The sequence below is a fragment of the Chiloscyllium plagiosum genome, unplaced genomic scaffold, assembly GCF_037043375.1.
Source record: "Chiloscyllium plagiosum isolate Xiang-an unplaced genomic scaffold, Cpla_swu_hap1 HiC_scaffold_7, whole genome shotgun sequence".
In the NCBI taxonomy this organism is placed as follows: Eukaryota; Metazoa; Chordata; class Chondrichthyes; order Orectolobiformes; family Hemiscylliidae; genus Chiloscyllium; species Chiloscyllium plagiosum.
In genome coordinates, this window is record NW_028270145.1 from 102,831,391 (window position 1) to 102,851,323 (window position 19,933).

The window sequence follows — 19,933 nt, forward strand, 5'->3', positions numbered from 1 at the left end:
TTGGGCAAACGCCCTTCATCAGGAAACTGGTTCCTGATGAAGGGCTTTTGCCCGAAACGTCGATTTTCCTGCTGCTCGGATGCTGCCTGACCTGCTGTGCTTTTCCAGCACCACTCTGATCTAAACTCCTATATGCAAAGGTCTGACTGATGAAGGCAAGCATGCTAAATGTGTTTATTATCTGTATCTGATGCAAACTTCTATCTCTGCTACTAAACCCACCTCCCACCGAGGTTCAGGCACTATCACTGTTGCCTGCACCAAGGGGAGTGGTATGCTGCCCGTTATCTCGTTCCTCACTCCTTATGAGGTGAGTATTCTGACTTTGATTGTCACAAATAGGCACTGGACTGGTATTGGAGACTGCTCTTGGTTTGTTATGCCAAGGACTCTGAGTGAAAGCTGTTCCCTTTGACTTGAGTGAGATTTGCTGAAAACCATGGAAACTTTCCTGGATTTTAGTCTTTGCTAAATGGAAAGGCAAGACAACAATCCAGTATCTCTGATTGACAGGGCAAAAGGCAGAAACCATCACAGTAAGTCAATGCAAGGCAGGGACACTGTGAGCATCCAGGTAGATTCAGAGTCAGCAAGCATCATGACAGTGAACAAAGAGCTCGGTGATGCAGTCTGGACCAGTCATTGAATACGTCATACAGCATGGAAACAAACTCTTCAGTCCAACCAAACAAAACTAGTCCCATCTGCCTGCGCTTGGTCCAAACTCTTCCTATTCACATACTCCTCCAAATCTCTTTTAAATGTTCTAACTGAACATGCAACCCCCACTTTCTCTGGCAGTTCATTCCACATATAAACAATCTCTGTGTAAAAAAGGTGTACCTCATGTCCTTTTTAAATCTTTCTCCTCTCATCTTAAAAATATGGCCCCTAGTTTTAAACTCCCCCACCCGAGGGAAAAGACCCTTGTTATTCACCTTATCTATGCCTCTCTTGATGTTATAAACCTCTATAAGTTCATCCCTCAACTTCCGAAGCTCCAGTGGAAAAAATCCAAGTCCTTCCAGTGTATTTTTGTGTCTCAAACCTTCCATTCCTGGCAACATCCTGATAACTGTTTCTATGAGCTGAGTGTGTGTACTAGAGCATGCATTGTCCTGCCAAAGCATTACAATGATAGCTGCTGGTGCAGCCAGTGAGAGGTCACATTAAACCCTAGACAGAAAACTTCTGTGAACCTTGACAGACATTTAAACTAAGTAAAGGTCCTATTCAGCCCAAAGTGGACAATTAATCCAAATTCAGGTTGGTTTCACACTCTGGATTGTGACACTCAACAGGTATATCAAAATGCAGCCAATAACCTCTTTCATTTTTAATTTACAATTAATTGGAATATTAAGCTAATCAACTAACTGTTGAGAGTTGTGGGTGATGGAGTGGATTGTACTGAATGATGGGGCGATGACTGAAACTAGATTGGAGACTAATTTCCAGCCATTGGTTTAACCACAGGAAATCATTGGTTTGGGACAAATCAAATCCACAAGAATGCCTGGGTGTTTAAAATTCCCACTGAGCAAACTATCATGTTCATGCAGTATGGAATGCACTGCAGATCCTGAAATGGCCATGTCACTGAGAGCATTTAAGACAGAAGTAGATAAGTAAGGGATCACAGATAAGTGAGGAGAAAATAGCAAAATGGGGTTGAGAAGCATATCAGCCAAGGTCAAATGGTGGAGCTGACTCAATGGGTCGAATGGCCTCATTCCACTCATGCATCTCAGAGTCTTATGGGTTGGGCCAGACTTGACGCAAAAAAGCCCAGATTTTTAATCAGCTTCTAATGAGGCTAGCATGAGTGAGAGGAGTCAATGAAAGGGTTAATTGACTGGATATCCTATCTAAATTTATTCCCTTGAATTGATTTTGAAAACTGCTACATTCCCCCTTTTATTGTCTTTGACACTTTTAGAAAATTCCTTCAGTGGGAGTGTGTGTCACTGGTTGGGCCAGCAATTGCACAGACCAAGTCACCCATCAGAAGGTGGTAGTATCTGCCTTCTTAAACCACTGCAGCTTTTAGGGGGTGTGTGCACCCACAGAGCTGCTAAGCCTGGAGTTCTAAGACTTGGCCTAGCGCACTGAAGGAACAGCTAAATATTTCCAAGTCGGGATGGTGAGTGGCATGGTATAATTGCAACATTTAAAAGGCATTTGGATGGGTATATGAATAGGAAATGTTTGGAGGAATATGGGCCGTGTGCTGGCAAGTGGGACTAGATTGGGTTGGGTTGGGATGTCTGGTCAGCGTGGATGGGTTGGACCGAAGGGTCTGTTTCCATGCTGTAAATCTCTATGACTTTATGACTCTACAGGGTTGATGGTTGACTCTGAGGCCATGACCTGGGGTCACAGTCTCTCCTACTCGTGGAAACATCTTCTTCATATCCACTCTATCCAGCCCTCTCAGTATTCTTAAGTTTCAATGAGATACCCCCTTCAGTCTTCCAAACTCTATTGAAAACAGACCTAGAGTCCTCAACTACTCCTCAAATGACAAGTCCTTTACCCCTGGGATCATTGTTGTCTGTTTAATCTAGAGTGGTCGAGGAAACCTACATCCTGGTCTACCTAGAAGAGGCTTGTGTATTGAACAGGAAGTAGTTTTTGCATGTTGATAACTATTTCCAGGTTACATTGACATAATACATATTATTGCAGGGTCCATGAGGAGCTGAATGCTAGATCTTGATCCTTTGATATACTAAACCATTCTGCTGCCAAGTCTAAATTACAAAAATGCTTAAGGCAGTTGTAGACATTGAGCCTTTCAGACAATTACACCGCCATACAACAGTGACCTGGTCAATACCAACCCTCAAAAATCATTTCAAAGACAGATAATCTGATGATTGTCACATTGCTGATTATGAGGATAATTGCTGTGCAAACTGTCTGCTACATTTCCTGCAATACATTGACAACTACACTTCAGAAGGATTACTTTATTGGTTTTGAGAGCATCCTGAGGAACTCAAAGGTCCTCCACAAATGTAAACCTCGCTGTCTTTTGCAGCAAAAGACTGAGATGCTCACTTGAATGTCATTACATCTCTCCACCAGCGGTACTCAGTAACAACAGCATGTAACATCTCCAAGATGCACTGCAGGATTTCACCAAAGTTCCTTCGTCCCTCTAAGTTCATGACCACTTCCATGTAGAAGGATAAGGGCAGTAGATATATGGGAACACCAGCAACTGCAAGTTCCCCTCCATGCCACTCACCATCCCGACTTGGAAATATTTAGCTGTTCCTTCAGTGCGCTAGGCCAAGTCTCCAGGCTTAGCAGCTCTGTGGGTGCACACACCCCCTACAAGCTGCAGTGGTTTAAGAAGGCAGATCACTACCACCTTCTGATGGGTGACTTGGTCTGTGCAGTGGTATGTTGCAATTATACCACTTCCTCTGGCAGCTCATTCCATACACGTACCACCCTCTGCATGGAAAAGTTGCCCCTTACATCTCTTTTATATCTTATTTATACCCTAAACCTGTGCTCTCTAATTCTGGACTCCCCGACCCCAGGGGAAAGACTTTGCCTATTTATCCTATCCATGCCCCTCATAATTTTGTAAACCTCTATACGGTCACCCCTCAGCTTTCGACACTCCAGGGAAAACAGCCCCAGCCTGTTCAGCCTCTCCTTATAGCTCAAATCCTCCAACCCTGGCAACATACTTCTAAATCTTTTCTGAATCCTTTCAATTTTCACAACATCTTTCTGATAGGAAGGAGACCAGAATTGAGAAGGAATATCTTCAGTCATTAGGTGGTCCATCTCTGGAACTCATTCCCACAGATATCTGTGGAGGCCAAGTCTTTCAGTGTGTAAAAGACAGAATTGGTTAGGTTCTTGATTGGTAAGGGGGGCAAGGGTTATGGGAAGCATGCAGGAGAATGGAGCTGAGAAACATATCAGCCATGGTCAAATTTTGGAGCAGATACAATGGGCCAAATGGCCTAATTCTGTTCCTATGTGTTACGGTCTTATGGACAGGGCCAAACTTAATGTGACACAAAGAAGCCATGATTTTAAAGCTTCTAATGAGCCAAGCACCAGTCAGGTGGTGCTAGCATGAAGAGAACTTTGAGAGCAAACCTGCCTCATGCTGAAGTGTAGACTCAATTTGACTGCACATACAATAATCACTAGGGTGGACATTTCCTCCATCCTCCCCATCCTCACAACAGGACCCAACCTGGCACCTTTCCTAACCTGGTGACCTCTAACTGCTGGACCCACCCTGACACTCGTTCATCTGCCCGCTCTATCCCCACCACCTGACCCAACCCGACCCAGCACATTACACTCTGCTAGACCCAACCTGACCTCAACCCCCTCTCTCCAACCTGGGACATGCTTCCGCACTCCCATCCATTATACTCAACCCCCCCCCCCCTCACCCGCCTGACATCTACCAAAACATCACCCCTATCTGGGTTCAATCGTTTCAACCCTCACTAAATACTGAATCACTTACCTTGCCACTTTGCATTCTACCCACTTGGCACCCCATCAGCTTACCACTGGGCATCAGTCCCACCATCCATCCTCCTCCCTTACCCAGCTCGTGCCCTAATTTTCCTGCACCATGACACCACACTTACCTTTTGTATTTATGGTTTAACAGCAGCTGTATTAAGTGGCTGTTTGGACTCTAAATATTATGTGCAGTGGACAGTGGTGACAGCTGACCGCTTTCAGTAGACAGTTCTAAGAATATAGAACATTCATAGAACATAATAGGAACGGCCCCTTCAGCTCATAGTGTTACGCCGAAGATGACACCAAATTAAAATAATCCCTTCTACTGCTCCTGGTCCATATCCTTCCATTCCTTGCATATTCATGTGCTTGTATAAAAGTCCCTTAAATGCCCCTATCGTATCTGCCTCCAACACCAACCCTGGCAGCACGTTCCAGGTTCCTAACCCTCTCTGTGTGAAAGAGGTTTATATCATATTTGATACAGCCTTTAATGGAAAGCCCACTCTGAAATGTGGAGCTACCTATTTTCAGAAAATAAAAGGGCCAGAGAGATAATCTGTGAGAGATTACCAATCAGTGGAAAATCTGGCCTGTTATTCCGACTGTGTGAAGTATTTTATTTCAGTCAGTCGAATAGACAAAAGATACAAAATCAAATAAACTAAATTTGTAAAAGTCAGTTATAAGTACTTACAGATAGGTCTCAGGGCATGTTGCCATGGAATGTAAACTAATGTGTTTTAAGGTCGTCATTGTACCAGTTGTAATTCTGAAGTATGAAAAATATTCCTTATTACAGTTTTAGTATTGAATCTCATGAATATTAAGCCATTGGCAAAATGATTGGTGAAAATAATTTGTAGTCATATATTGTATCAATTATCTGGCTTTAAATGTTAATGCAATTGAATGTGTGTTGAAATTATTTTATCAAAAGGAAATTAGCAAAAGATATTTTTTTCATACAAGTAATCTTAGGGAAAATATAACGACAGAACAAAGGTTTTTTGCACACCATAGTTTTCTTAGAGTTTTCTTCGAGCCATACAGTACAGAAACAGACCCTTTGGTCTAACCAGTCTGTGCTGAACATAATCCCAAACTAAACTAGTCCCACCTGCCTGTTTCTGGCCCATATCCCTTCAAATATTTCTTATTCATGTACGGATCTAAATGTCTTTTAAACATTGTAACTGTACCTGCATCCATAATTTTCTCTGGAAGTTCATTCCACATGTAAACCAGTCTTTGTGTAATAAATCAACTCTTATGTCTTTTTTAAAATCTCTCTCCTCTAAGCTTAAAAATATGCCCTCGAGTCTTGAAATGCCCAACTCTAGGGAAAAGACACCTACCATTCACCTTATCTTTCCCACTCATAATTTAAAAAACTTCTATGAGGTTACCCCTCAACCTCCTATGCTCATTTTAAAAAGGTCCCAGCCTGTCCAGCTAATTGTTATAACTCAAACCCTCTAGTCCCAGCAACATCCTGGTAAATCTCTTCTGAACCTTCTCCAGTTTACTCATATCCTTCCTGTAACAGGGCAACCAGAACTACACATAGTACTCCAAAAGAGGCCTCCCAACATCCTGTACAACCATAATGTCCCAACTCCTGTACTTAATGTAAAATCTATTTATGGTACAAACAGGAATTAATATCTTTACATGCACATATGTATTGATACAAACAGAATTGCTTTTTAGCTTGCAAGTGTACTTCAAAATCAAGGCTGCTAACATTGTCCCGTTGTCACGAAATGAGAAATAAGACAGATATCATTGAGTTTTGTTAGGTTCAAAGTTGGACTCAGTGCCGTGCAGGAACCTTTATAAACCTTTTACCCTCCAAGTTGAGTAGAAAATACAAGATTCTTCCAGGATTCAACAGGATAGATGCAGCAAAGATGAAACCCCTTGGCTTGGGTGGGATAGAGGGAGAGGAATCACTTAGTTAGGCACTTGAGTCACTTTTACACAGATCAAGAAAGGCCAGCAGATATCCTCCTGTCGAAGAGGATAAGTATGTGCTCAATTATATTTTGCACCTCAAATTAATTCATTCCAGGTGCCCAGAGATTGGTCAAGCAATACTTAAAACTAAGCATTGCAGATTTAACCAAGGCTTCAAACATCTTATGGTTTGAGCTCAGTGTCATTGGGAGGGGCACTTTCCACCAATGATAAGTACAGGAGTTGGGAAATTATGGTTGTACAGGGTGTTGGTAAGACCTCTTCTGGAGTAGTGTGCAATTCTGGTTGCCCTGTTAAAGAGGGATATGATTAAATTAGAGATGGTTCAGAAGAAATTTACCAGGTTGTTGTTGGGACTGGAGGGTTTGAGTTATAAAAATGGGCCAGATAAGCTGAGACTTTTTTCACTGAGCATACGAGGTTGAGGAATGACCTTATAGAAGTTTACAAAAACATGGCGGGCATAGATAAGATGAATGCCAAGGATATCTTCCCTGGGGTGAGAGGTTTCAAACCTAGGGGGCATATTTTTAAGATGAGACGAGAAAGATTCGAAAAGGACAAGAGGGGCAACCTTTATACACAGAAAGTGGTCCATGTGTGGAATGAACTGCCAGAGAAAATGGGGGATGCAGGTACAGTTACAACATTCAAAAGACATTTGGATAAATCATGAAAGGTTTGGAGGGATATGGGCCAAATGCAGGCAAGTGGGACTAGGTTAGTTTAGAAACATGGTCAGCATGGACTAGTTGGACCAAAGGATTTGTTTCCATGCTGTAGACTCTGACTCGAAGTGGAAATAATTAAGCCAGTTTGGCCTGGCAAGATATTTATATTACCTCTCGAGTTAACTTCTGTTTAAGACATTCCATGCATGATCTTCTCTTCCTGCAATCAATTAAGGCCCTTAAATGGTCAATTAATGGGTACTAAATGGCTTAACTCACCATGTGATTACCTAGCTTCCAAATGGGTGAGAACAATGTCTTCTCTCCCAAAGGGGAAAAAACAGAACAACCCCTCCCCCACCCCAACACACCCCCAGCAGTTCGATGGGCCTCCATTGTATGCAATCTTGGGGCAAGGGAGGTGTGGATGTAGGGCCTCGCCATTCCTTGCCCCTAACCCTCCTCAGCCCTTCTCTCCCTGTGACTCCAATCTTGCAACAAGAATATAAAAATCTTGCTGTAACTGGATCTCCCAAGGACTCAGCCTCGACTGGCAGTCTTTAGCATCTAGCAGCCTCTTGTTCAGCAAGACTATCAGCCGATTAGCCTGTGATCACGTGAGTTGTCTTGGCTGATGAGGTGAAGGGTTAGTGTTCACCGAACAGGGCCATGTCAATACTTAGTTGGGAAAAGGGGAATATGCTGCCACTTGTTTTTCTTTTTGCTAGTCCATCCCATTAGCTTGAACACTATTCCCTCCATGTGACAATCCATTTTATCCTACATTCCATAATATGATTTCACATTTCAATCAGATTGTTCTATATTAATGATTATTGCTTTAACACTTCAAACTTCCTAACTTTATCTGCTTATTGAAAATTTCACTCTTGAATCCACAAAGTGAAAGTTCTAATTATAAATCTGTGTTATTATATACCGATCATTGGTTCCTAAAAGGGATGGTGCATTTGTCGATCTTTCTCATGCAGAACTCATACATTAAAGTTCGCGAAGTATATGAAGCATTAAATTTGTTAATGAGGTTGACTGAAGGAATTAGGCTGACCATTGTTTTACAGTCAGTCTTAATTCAACAGTTCAATGCTCACAGTATTTAAATACTTTCGGAAAAATTCCTTGTTTAACAACAGGGTTAGTAATTCAGAGATCCAGATTAATGGTCTGGGGACATGAGTTCAAATTCCACTGAGGATGATGGTGAAATTTGCTGTAATAAATCTGGAATGAAAAACTAGTCTAATGACTTATTAAGGTTGATAAGTCCCCATGGCCTGATGGTCTATATCCCAGGGTACTGAAGGAGGTGGCTCGAGAAATCGTGGATGCGTTTATGATTATTTTCCAGAGTATGATAGATTTGGGATCAGTTCCTGTGCATTGGAGGGTGGCTAATGTTGTACCACTTTTAAGAAAGGAGCGAGAGAGAAAGCAGGAAATTATAGACCAGTTAGTCTGACCTCAGTGGTGGGAAAGATGCTGGAGTCTATTATAAAGGATGAAACTACGACATATCTGGATAGTAGTAACAGGATAGGTCAGAGTCAGCATGGATTTATGAAGGGGAAATCATGCTTGACTGATCTTCTGGAATTTTTTGAGGATATAACTCTGAAGATGGATGAGGGAGATCCAGTGGATGCAGTGTACCTGGACTTTCAGAAAGCTTTTGATAAAGTCCCACATAGGAGGTTAGTCAGCAAAATTAGGGCGCATGGTATTGGGGGCAAAGTACTAACTTGGATTGAACGTTGGTTGGCTGATAGGAAACAAAAAGTAGTGATAAACGGCTCAATTTTGGAATTGCAGGCAGTGACCAGTGGGGTACCGCAGGGATCAGTACTGGGACCGCATCTTTTTATAATATATGTTCATGATATAGAAGATGGTATTAGCAATAACATTAGCAAATTTGCTGATGATACTAAGCTGGGTGGCAGGGTGAAATGTGATGAGGATATTAGGAGATTACAGGGTGACCTGGACAAGTTAGGTGAGTGGGCAGATGCATGGCAGATGCAGTTTAATGTGGATAAATGTATGGTTATCCACTTTGGTGGCAAGAACAGGAAGGCAGATTACTACCTAAATGGAATCAATTTAGGTAAAGGGGCAGTACAGAGAGATCTGGGTGTTCTTGTACACCAGTCAATGAAGGTAAACATGCAGGTACAGCAGGTAGTGAAGAAGGTTAATAGCATGCTGGCCTTCATAATAAGAGAGATTGAGTATAGAAGCAAAGAGGTTCTTCTGCAGCTGTACAGGGCCCTGGTGAGACCACACCTGGACTACTGTGTGCAGTTCTGGTCTCCAAATCTGAGGAAAGACATTCTGGCTATTGAGGGAGTGCAGCGTAGGTTTAAGAGGTCAATTCCTGGAATGGCGGGACTGCCTTACACTGAAAGACTGGAGCGATTGGGCTTGTATACCCTTGAGTTTAGAAGACTGAGAGGGGATCTGATTGAGACGTATAAGATTATTAAAGAATTGGACACTCTGGAGGCAGGAAACATGTTTCCGCTGATGGGTGAGTCCTGAACCAGAGGACACAGCTTAAAAATATGGGGTAGACCATTTAGAACAGAGATGAGGAGAAACCTCTTCACCCAGAGAGTGGTGGCTGTGTGGAATGCTCTGCTCCAGAGGACAGTGGAGGCCCAGTCTCTGGATTCATTTAAGAAAGAGTTGGATAGAGCTCTCACGGATAGTGGAATCAAGGGTTATGGAGATAAGGCAGGAACAGGATACTGATTAAGGATGATCAGCCACGATCATATTGAATGATGGTGCAGGCTCGAAGGGCAGAATGGCCTACTCCTGCACCTATTGTCTATTGTGTATTGTCAACTATAAAACCAGTGTTGATTGCCACAAAACCCCTTTGATTCACGAATATCCTTAAGGAAAAGAAAATCTTTAATCTTCACTGAATCTGACACCAGAACCGCAGCAGTCATAGAATCCCTACAGTGTGCAAGCAGGCCATTCGGTCCATCAAGTACCCACCACCCCTTCTGAAGAGCATCCCATCCAGACCCATTCCCCTACCTTGTCCCTAAACCCAGCATTGCCCATCGCTAATCCATCTAACCTGCACATCCCTGGATACTACAGGCAATTCAGCATGGCCAATCCACCTAACCTTCACAATTTTGGATTATGGGAGGAAACCAGAGCATTTGGAGGAAACCCAAACGGACACGGAGAGAATGCGCAAACTCCACAAGGACAGTTGCCCGAAGCTGGAATCGAACCCGGATCCCTTGCACTGTGAGGCAGCAGAGCTACCATGCTGCCAATATTGCCCTCACCAGTCACTACAATATCTGACGAAAGAAATTAATCTGAACACTGCCAAGGCACCGGAAAGAACAACAGTATATACAGTCCTGTCACCCATGTAAAGTCCTTCATACAGATATCTGGGAGCCAAAATTCAGAGAGCTATCCCACAGACCCTTCAAGCCTGACATAGTTGTCCTTGTGATATCAGACCTCACAATGTTCAAACATCACTATGACAACCCTTGCATGTGTCCTGTCCATCAGGGGTGGAAGCACAGTGAGGATGGGCTTTCCCTGGGATTTCTGGACCTCAGTAAGTCTCATGGCTTCAGGTCAAACATGGTAAGGATTCTTCCTGTGGATTACCATGTTCCTCACCCCACCTCAACTATTAAATCTCTTCTCCGCCGGTGTAAGTTTGACCCACTTACATTTTCAGACCAGGATATGTTGCAGCACAAAAGGAACTTACTCAGCTGACCACATTAAATCTTTACAAAAGTCCCACGCTAGCACCAGTCTTTCCCCAAAGCTCTGCGAACTTTTTGTCTTGATTAATATATCTAATTTCCTTTCCAAAGTTCCAATTCAATCTGTTCCCACCATGCCTTTTCCCCTGCAAAAAGCACACTCACTTCCTGAGGTTTCCTGTTGAGGAAAAGTCTCAGAGATGCATCACACCCTCCCTTTGGCATTCATTATTAAATAATGGTTTCCATTGTCTGCTGGACGCTGCCATGTGGTGTGGATTATCAGAAAGAACGTAGCCTTGCTTGTCCTCAATTTGCTATCGTGGAAACATTGACTTCTCCACTTCCTGATGCTGCCTGGCTTGCTGTGTTCTCCCAGCCGTCTACTTGTCTACCTTGGATCCCAACATCTGCAGTTTGTTTGGTCTCAAATCATGGATCTTAAGGGTAGATTCAGAGACCCAGCATTCCTTGGTCTCTTACCACTACTCTCCTATGCACCCTTTTGTTTTTAACCAGGCTGTGAGCTGGACAGGGGAGGTGCTGTATGTTGGCACAACACAGACATGCTGTGGAAGTGAAAAAGCAGCATGTTGCCTGTAACATTCTGCTGAGAGAAAAGCAGAAACTCACTTCGTAATTGTGAGATGATTTGAATATTAGAAAATTTATCACAAACATCGGGGACAATTTTCCTTTGTGCCCTACCCCAAGATTTGTGGAAATATATTTATACCTGAAACATACTGAAAGAGTACTAATTTTATTTTGGATATTGCCAGCACATATACACATTTAAGGAATAAAATTGCATTCAGCATGCACATTTCTTAACAACATAAGAATTAGGACGATGTGTCAAATTTGTATCTGAACCTTGCTGAGACAGAAAACTAATTGACCTTCAGTTTTTGACACAGTTTATTGGGGGAGTTTTTGTTACTACTGTTGGGGAGGTTTTAAACTAATGTGGCAGGGGGCTGGAAACCAGAAGAGAAAACAAGTAGGCAGCGAGGTAGAGACTGGAGACTGTAAGAATTATGAAGATAGCACTAATAAGGGGAAGAGTAGGCAGAGAACAGGTGAGCACAAAAAAACTGGTGGCCTGAAATGCATCTACTTTAATGCAAGGGGTATAATGTGTAAGGCAGATGAACTTAGGGCTTGGATTGATGCCTGGGAGTATGACATTATTGCAATCACAGAGACTTGGTTGAAGAAAGGGCATGATTGGCAACTAAATATTCCAGGATATATTCCACACTGTAAGTAATCTAATCTAAAAAAAAAAATTAGACGCTTTAGACATGACAGGGAGGGAAGTAAAAGGGGAGGTGGAGTTGCATTGCCGATCAGGAATGATATAACGGCTGTGCTAAAAGAGGAGTCTATGGGGGTGTTGGGTAGTGAGGCATTATGGGTGCAGCTGAGGAATAAGAAGGGTGCAGTTACATTGTTGGGGCTGTATTACAGGCCTCCCAACAGTGAGCATGAGGTAGAAGAACAAATAGGTAAACAGATTATGGGAAGATGTAGAGGCAACAGGGTAATGGTGATGGAAAATTTTAATTTTCCCAACATTGACTGGGATACACTAAACGTCAGAGGTCTGATTGGAGTAGAATTTGTAAGAAGCGTCCAGGAGAGTTTACTAGACCAGTATGTCAATAGCCCGATGAGAGAAGGGGCTATATTGGACTTGGTACTGGGGAACGAGGCAGGACAAGTGATAGAAGTTGCGGTGAGTGATTTCTTCGGGAACAGTGTAATTCTGTAAGTTTTAGAATACTTGTAGATAAAAATGAGAGTGGTCCTAAAGGAAGAGTACTAAACTGGGCCAAGGCCAATTATATGAAAATTAGGCAGGAGCTGGGAAATGTGGATTGGACACAGCTATTTGAAGGAAAGTCCACATTTGAGATGTGGGAGGCTTTCAAAGATAGTGCAGGATAGGTACGTCCCGTTGAAGGCAAAGGATAGGAAGGGCAAGATTTGTGAACCGTGGATGACAGGAGAAATTGTACGACTAGCCAAGAGGAAAAGGGGAGCATACATAAGGTCTGGGCAGCTAAGAACAGAATGAGCCCTGGGGAAATATCGGAAGAGTAGGACAAGTTGTTGTGGTTCTGTTCGCCGAGCTGGGAATTTGTGTTGCAGACGTTTCGTCCCCTGTCTAGGTGACAGCCTCTGTGCTTGGGAGCCTCCTGTGAAGCGCTTCTGTGATCTTTCCTCCGGCATTTATAGTGCTTTGAATCTGCCACTTCCGGTTGTCAGTTCCAGCTGTCCGTTGCAGTGGTCGGTATATTGGGTCCAGGTCGATGTGCTTATTGATTGAATCTGTGGATGAGTGCCATGCCTCTAGGAATTCCCTGGCTGTTCTCTGTTTGGCTTGTCCTATAATAGTAGTGTTGTCCCAGTCGAATTCATGTTGCTTGTCATCCGCGTGTGTGGCTACTAAGGATAGCTGGTCGTGTCGTTTCGTGGCCAGTTGGTGTTCATGGATGCAGATCGTTAGCTGTCTTCCTGTTTGTCCTATGTAGTGTTTTGTGCAGTCCTTGCATGGGATTTTGTACACTACATTGGTTTTGCTCTACATTGGTACAAAATCCCATGCAAGGACTGCACAAAACACTACATAGGACAAACAGGAAGACAGCTAACGATCCGCATCCATTAACACCAACTGGCCACGAAACGACACGACCAGCTATCCTTAGTAGCCATACACGCGGATGACAAGCAACATGAATTCGACTGGGACAACACTACTATTATAGAACAAGCCAAACAGAGAACAGCCAGGGAATTCCTAGAGGCATGGCACTCATCCACAGATTCAATCAATAAGCACATCGACCTGGACCCAATATACCGACCACTGCAACGGACAGCTGGAACTGACAACCGGAAGTGGCAGATTCAAAGCACTATAAATGCCGGAGGAAAGATCACAGAAGCGCTTCACAGGAGGCTCCCAAGCACTGAGGATGTCACCTAGAAAAGGGATGAAACGTCTGCAACACAAATTCCCAGCTCGGCGAACAGAACCACAACAACAAGCACCCGAGCTTCAAATCTTCTCACAAACTTTGAGTAGGACAAGTCTTAAACGAGGAATCAAGCGGGCTAAAAGTGGTCATGAAACAGCTTTAGTGAGCAGAATTAAGCAGAATAAGAAGCAAGCGGGTAACTAAAGAAAGGGTTGATCCACTAAAGGATAATGAAGGAAGGTTGTGTGTCGAACCTGAGAGAATGGGTGAGATTCTGAATGATTACTTTGCATCAGTGTTCACTAAGGAGAGGAACATGATGAATCTTGAGATAAGAGATAGATGTTTGATTAGTATGGAGAAGATGTGTTGGATAGGCTAGAGGTTATTAAGGTGGACAAATCCCCAGGACCGATGGGATGTATCCCAGGTTGCTGAGGAAGGTGAGAGAGAAAGTAGCTGGGGCCCTGACAGATATCTTAAATATAGGTGAGGTGCCAGAGGACTGGAAGGTTGCTCATGTTGTCCCCCTGGGATATTCCTGGGAACTATAAAGCAGTGAGCCTGACTTCAGTGGTGGGAAAGTTGCTGGAGAGGGTACTGAGGGATAGGCTGTATTTATATTTAGAAAAGAATGGGCTTATCAGTGATAGGCAACATGGTTTTGTGCCTTACCAATTTAATAGAGTTCTTTGAGGAAGTGACCAAGTTGATAGATGAAGGAAGGGCTGTTGATGTCATATACATGGACTTTAGTAAGGCGTTTGATCAGGTTTCCCATGGTAGACTAATGGAGAAAGTGAAGTCACATGGTGTGCAGGATGTTCTAGGTAGGTGGATAAAGAACCAGTTGAGCAGTAGGAGACAGACAGTAGTAGTTGAAGGGAGTTTCTTCAAATGGGAGAAAGGTGACCAGTGGTGTTCCACAGGGATCAGTGTTAGGTCCACTGTTGTTTGTGATATACATAAATGATCTGGAAGAGGGCACTGTTGGTATGATCAGCAAGTTTGCAGATGACACAAAGATTGGTGGAGTAGCAGAAATCATAAGGGACTGTCAAAGGATACAGGAGGATATAGATAGACTGGAGGGTTGGATGGAAAAGTGGCATATGGATTTCAATCCAGACAAATGTGAGGTAATGCATTTAGGCCAGACTAATTCTAGAGCGAATTATACAATGAACGGAAGAGCCTTGGGAAAAGTTGATGGGCAGAGAGTGCAGGTCCATTGTACCCTGAAGGTTGCTGCACAGGTGGATAAAGTGGTTAAGAAGGCATATATGGATTGCAATCACCTGATGAAGGAGCATCGCTCCAAAAGCTAGTATGCTTCCAATTAAACCTGGTGTTGTGTGATTTTTAAGAAGGCTTGCCTTCATTGGACGGGGTATTGAGTATAAGAGCTGGCAAGTCATGTTAAAATTGTACAAGACATTGGTTTGGCCGCATTTAGAATACTGTGTACAGTTCTGGTCACCACATTACCAAAAAGATGTGGATGCTTTGGAGAGAGTGCAGAGGTTTATGAGGATGTTGTCTGGTATGGAAGGTGCTAGCTATGAAGAGAGGTTGAGTAGATTAGGTTTGTTTTCATTATAAAAAAGGAGATTGAGGGGGGACCTGATTGAGGTTTATAAAATCATAAAGGGTATAGACAGGGTGGACAGAGACAAGCTTTTTCCCAGAGTGAAGGATTCAATAACGAGAGGTCATGCTTTCAAGGTGAAAGGTGGAAAATTTAAGGGGGATACTCGTGGCAAGTTCTTTACACAGAGGGTGGTGGGTGTCTGGAATGCATTGCCAGAAGACGTGGTAGAGGCAGGCACGGTAGATTCATTTGAGATGTTACTGGACAGATACATGAGTAGGTGGGAAGCAGAGGGATACAGATGCTTAGGAAGTGGGTGATAGGTTTCGACAGTAGGGTTGGATCGGTTCAGGCTTGGAGGGCCGAAGGGCCCGTTCCTGGGTTGTAAATTTTCTTTGTTCTTTGACTTCACAGTCTTCCATCTCTTTCTGCCCTCACAGGATCTCTCTGTGATTTTTGTGCTCAGTCAATTGATCACCACCACCTATTCCATTCTTCACATTAAATAAAAACATTGACAAACACAATAAAGTTTTTGGGATGCAGTGGTAGTATCCCTGCCTCTGAGCCAGGAAGTCTGGATTCAAGTCCTACCTTTTTCAGGTTTGATTCCAGCCTCGGCTGACTGTGTGGAGTTTGCACATTCTCCCTGTGTCTGCATGGGTCTCCTCCAGTGTTCTGATTTCCTCCCACACTCCGAAGGTGTGCAGGTTAGGTGGACTGGTCATGGTAAATTTCCCTGAAGTGTCCAAAGATGTGCAGACTAGGTGGGTTAGCCATGGGAAATGTGGAGTGATGCAGATGCGATAAGTGGAGCGTGTTGAGTCAAGGTGGGATGCTCTTCACAGGGACGGTGTGGACTCATTGGGCTGAATGGCCTGCTTCCACACTGTAGGGAGTCTATGAAGAGGGCCCAGTGAACTGTGTTCCCAGATTTTCTGTTCTCAGAATTCTCATTTCTCCTATTTGTTTGTGTGTGTGTGCGCGCATATGTGTGTGTGTTTGTGTGTGTAAAAGAGGGAACTTTCCGACAATTATTGCTTTATCAGTAGTTTTGCATGTTTTATAATTGTTGACCAGTAAGTAGAGTTTGCTTGCTTGTAATAAATAGTAATTCTTGTTGTGGATAAATACCTCAACCATGTTTTTCATTAACTCTGCTTGAAAATCAGGTAACTTGGGGAATTTTATACACTTATTTTAAAATCTACAACTTTTGTGATGATTTCAGGAATAATAGGCCATGATTTCCAGCATGTTTTCCCCAATAGATTGAGAGAAGCTATTTCCTCTGGTGAGGTGGGACATGGGATGGGGAGTTAACAAGGATACATTACCTCAATATTAGAACTGGATCATTTCGAAGTGATGTAAGGAAACATTGCTCACTGGTGCCCAGTTTGGGTTCTGCCAGAGCTATCAGGCTCCTGACCTCATTGCAACCTTGCTTCATACATGAACCGTCGAGCTGAATTCTGGAGGTGAGGAGAGACTGCCAGCACCTGACATCAAGGCCACACATGACTGAGTGTGACATCAAGCCTGAGCAAAACTGGAATTAATGGGTATTGGGGAAAACTGCTGACACATAGGAAGATGTTTTGGGTAGCTGGAGGTTAATCAATCCAACTTCAGCGCTTCTCTGCAGGAGTTCCTCAGGTTAGTCTCCTCGGCTGAACCTTCTTCAGTTCCTTCATTAATGATATCAATCATCTTACCTTCATCATAAGGTCAGAAGTGGGGATGTTTGCTGATGATTGTACAATGTTTAGCACCATTTGCAACTCCTCAGATACTGAAGCAGTCCATGTGCAAATGCAACAAGGTCTGGACAATATGCAGGTTTAGGCTGTCAAGTGGCAAATAATATTCGTGCCACACAGATGCCATCTCCAATAAAAGGCAATCTGACCACTTCTATTCAATGCTGCTACCATCATGGAATCCCTCAATATCAATATCCTGGGGGGTTATCATTGACAAGAAACTCAACTGGACTCACCACATAAACACAATGGCTACAAGAGCATGTCAGAAGCACCGAGTACTGCACCAAGTAACTTACTTCCTGATTCCCCAAAGTCTGCCCAACAGTTAAACGTCAGGAATATGATGGAACACTCCCCACTTGCTCAAAAGAGTACTCTTCCAGGATGCCTACCTTGAAGAAGTTCTCCTCCTCCCCTTACAAGGATCCTCTCCAACCTATCACTTTCAACCCCATCTTCATCTACCTATCCCATTCCCAATAGCCTCCCCCCTAGCCTCACCCCCCTCTTATTTATCTTTCAGCCCCCCCTTGGCCCACAAGCCTCATTCCTGATGAAGGGCTTCTGCCTGAAATGTTGATACTCCTGCCCCTCGGATGCTGCCTGGCTGGCTGTGCTTTTCCAGCACCACACTGTTCGACAGAGTACAACTCTGCTCAAGTAGCTTGAAGCCATTCATGTCAAAGCAACCAACTTGACTGGCACCATATCCATAAACATGCACTCCCTCCACCACCAACACCCAGTAGCAGCAGTTTGTAATAATTACAGAAAGTACTGTCGAAATTCACCAAAGATCTCTATCAACAGCTTCCAAAACCACAAGCACTTCCAGCAGATATTTGGGAACACCAGCACCCGCAAGGTCCCCTCCAATCCACTTACCATCTGGACTTGGAAATATATTGCAGTTCCTTCAGTGTCAATGGAACAAAATCATGGAATTCCCTCCCTAACTTCATTGTGGGTCTACTTACAGACTGCAGTGGTTCGTGAAAGCAGCTCACCGCCACCTTCTTGAGGGCAAGTGGGGGTTTGGTAATAAATGCTGGCCAGCCAGTGACACCATGTCCTGTGAGTGAATAAAAAAAACATTCTTCAGAGGAAAGGTAGTGGAATTTTGAAACTCTTGTCCTAAAAGAACAATTGAGACTGTCGATTATTTGTGAATTTCAAGACGAGGAATGATCGATTGTTTTTAGTCAAGGGCATCATGTGTTACAGGACAAAACCAAATAACTGGGACTATGATACAGATCAGTCATGATCTAATGATATGGTAGATCAAATGCCCGAGGCTGAATGGACAGCTCTTGTTTCTCTGTTCTTTTTAGAAACCTAGTTAACTCTTTTTGTCCTCTTTATAATTTAGGGCATAAAACTACAATTGCTTTGAATGGAGACCAATTAATCATGTCACAAAGAACATTTATCTCTTACATCTCCATTTATTCGATAATTCTTCAGTGACCATCTCGGATGAATAGCACCACTCTGTCCAAGCTGAAAGGGAAAATTGCATTGGATCTGGTTGTAAAACTGAACACAGAAATAATTATTCACATGTTGAAAGGATGAATTCAGAGTGAAAGAGATAAATTCCTAAGAATAAATTCAAATCCCCAAATAACCATTCATCTCGATTTTCACACCACTATACATTGTGCACTCTGCTTATTGAAAATTGGTGAGCTCATCCGAGAATCTAGGACTCAAATATTACACAAAACAAAATATTTTTGTCTGCAAGCATGCTAATTATTTATTAAACGTGTTTATTGACACCGGTCTTTGAATATATCATGGTATGGAAGAGATGGAGGGAGCTTCCTGTGTCAAAGCCCTAACTGCAGCTTCAATGAGCTCTTGAAGTTATTGTCTGTATAGTTTTTGATTAGGGAGGTTAATGCTGTTGCTTTGTGTTTTGTTTAGATGTCATTTTTTACTCTTTTTAACAGAAGACAAGACATGGACAGTGACGCAGCACAACAACACAGAGCTAACCAAGGTCCAAGCCTCCAATTCTGGCAAGCCTCATCTCGTGCATTTGAGTTACACAGCTAACTCGGAACAATTACAAGCCATGATTAACAACATGGACTACTGCGAGCAGGAAGTGTCTTACCATTGCAGAAAGTCACGCCTTTTAAACACACCTGGTAAGTGCGAGGTCGACATTGTGTGGAATTACACTGAAATGGAATTTCTGGAGTTGAATTCATGATGATGGTTTGCTCAAGGTCATTTGTTTTCATGTGGTTTTCTTATAATTATTCTGTATATGTAAAATACAGATAATCTGATGTAAACTGAATAGGCGATCAGAGGAGTGACATAGATGTAATATTGAAAGGATACAGAACTGGATTCTACTCGGTTTTATTTGGACTTAAGTACAAAGCTGTGATCACGTAATGCTTGAGGCTTGTATCCTTTGGAATATAAAAGGCTATGGGATAATTTGATTGAGATTTTCAGGATTTTACAAAGCATTGATAAGATTAGTGGCATTTCTGTTTATGGGAGAGTCTGGGGGAAAGAGTTTTAAATGCTTTTCAGAAGTGAGGTCAAGGAACACTGCCTTGTATAATGGTTGGTAGAATCGAGGAAACCAACTCAACAGAAACAATAGATGCTATCA

At 43.0% G+C, this 19,933-nt stretch overlaps 1 protein-coding gene across 3 annotated transcripts in view; it reads left to right on the forward strand.

Annotated features, from left to right (window-relative positions):
• LOC122551780 (contactin-associated protein-like 5) overlaps nucleotides 1-19,933 on the forward strand; it is a 1,290,980-nt gene that overhangs the window by 832,712 nt on the left and 438,335 nt on the right. For 2 of the 3 annotated variants that reach the window (XM_043694243.2, XM_043694244.2), the window contains one exon: nucleotides 19,251-19,451. In XM_043694243.2, coding sequence (XP_043550178.2) covers nucleotides 19,251-19,451 — 201 coding nt within the window. The remainder of the gene's footprint in view (nucleotides 1-19,250; nucleotides 19,452-19,933) is intronic. The other variant, XM_087989330.1, reaches the window with a different exon arrangement.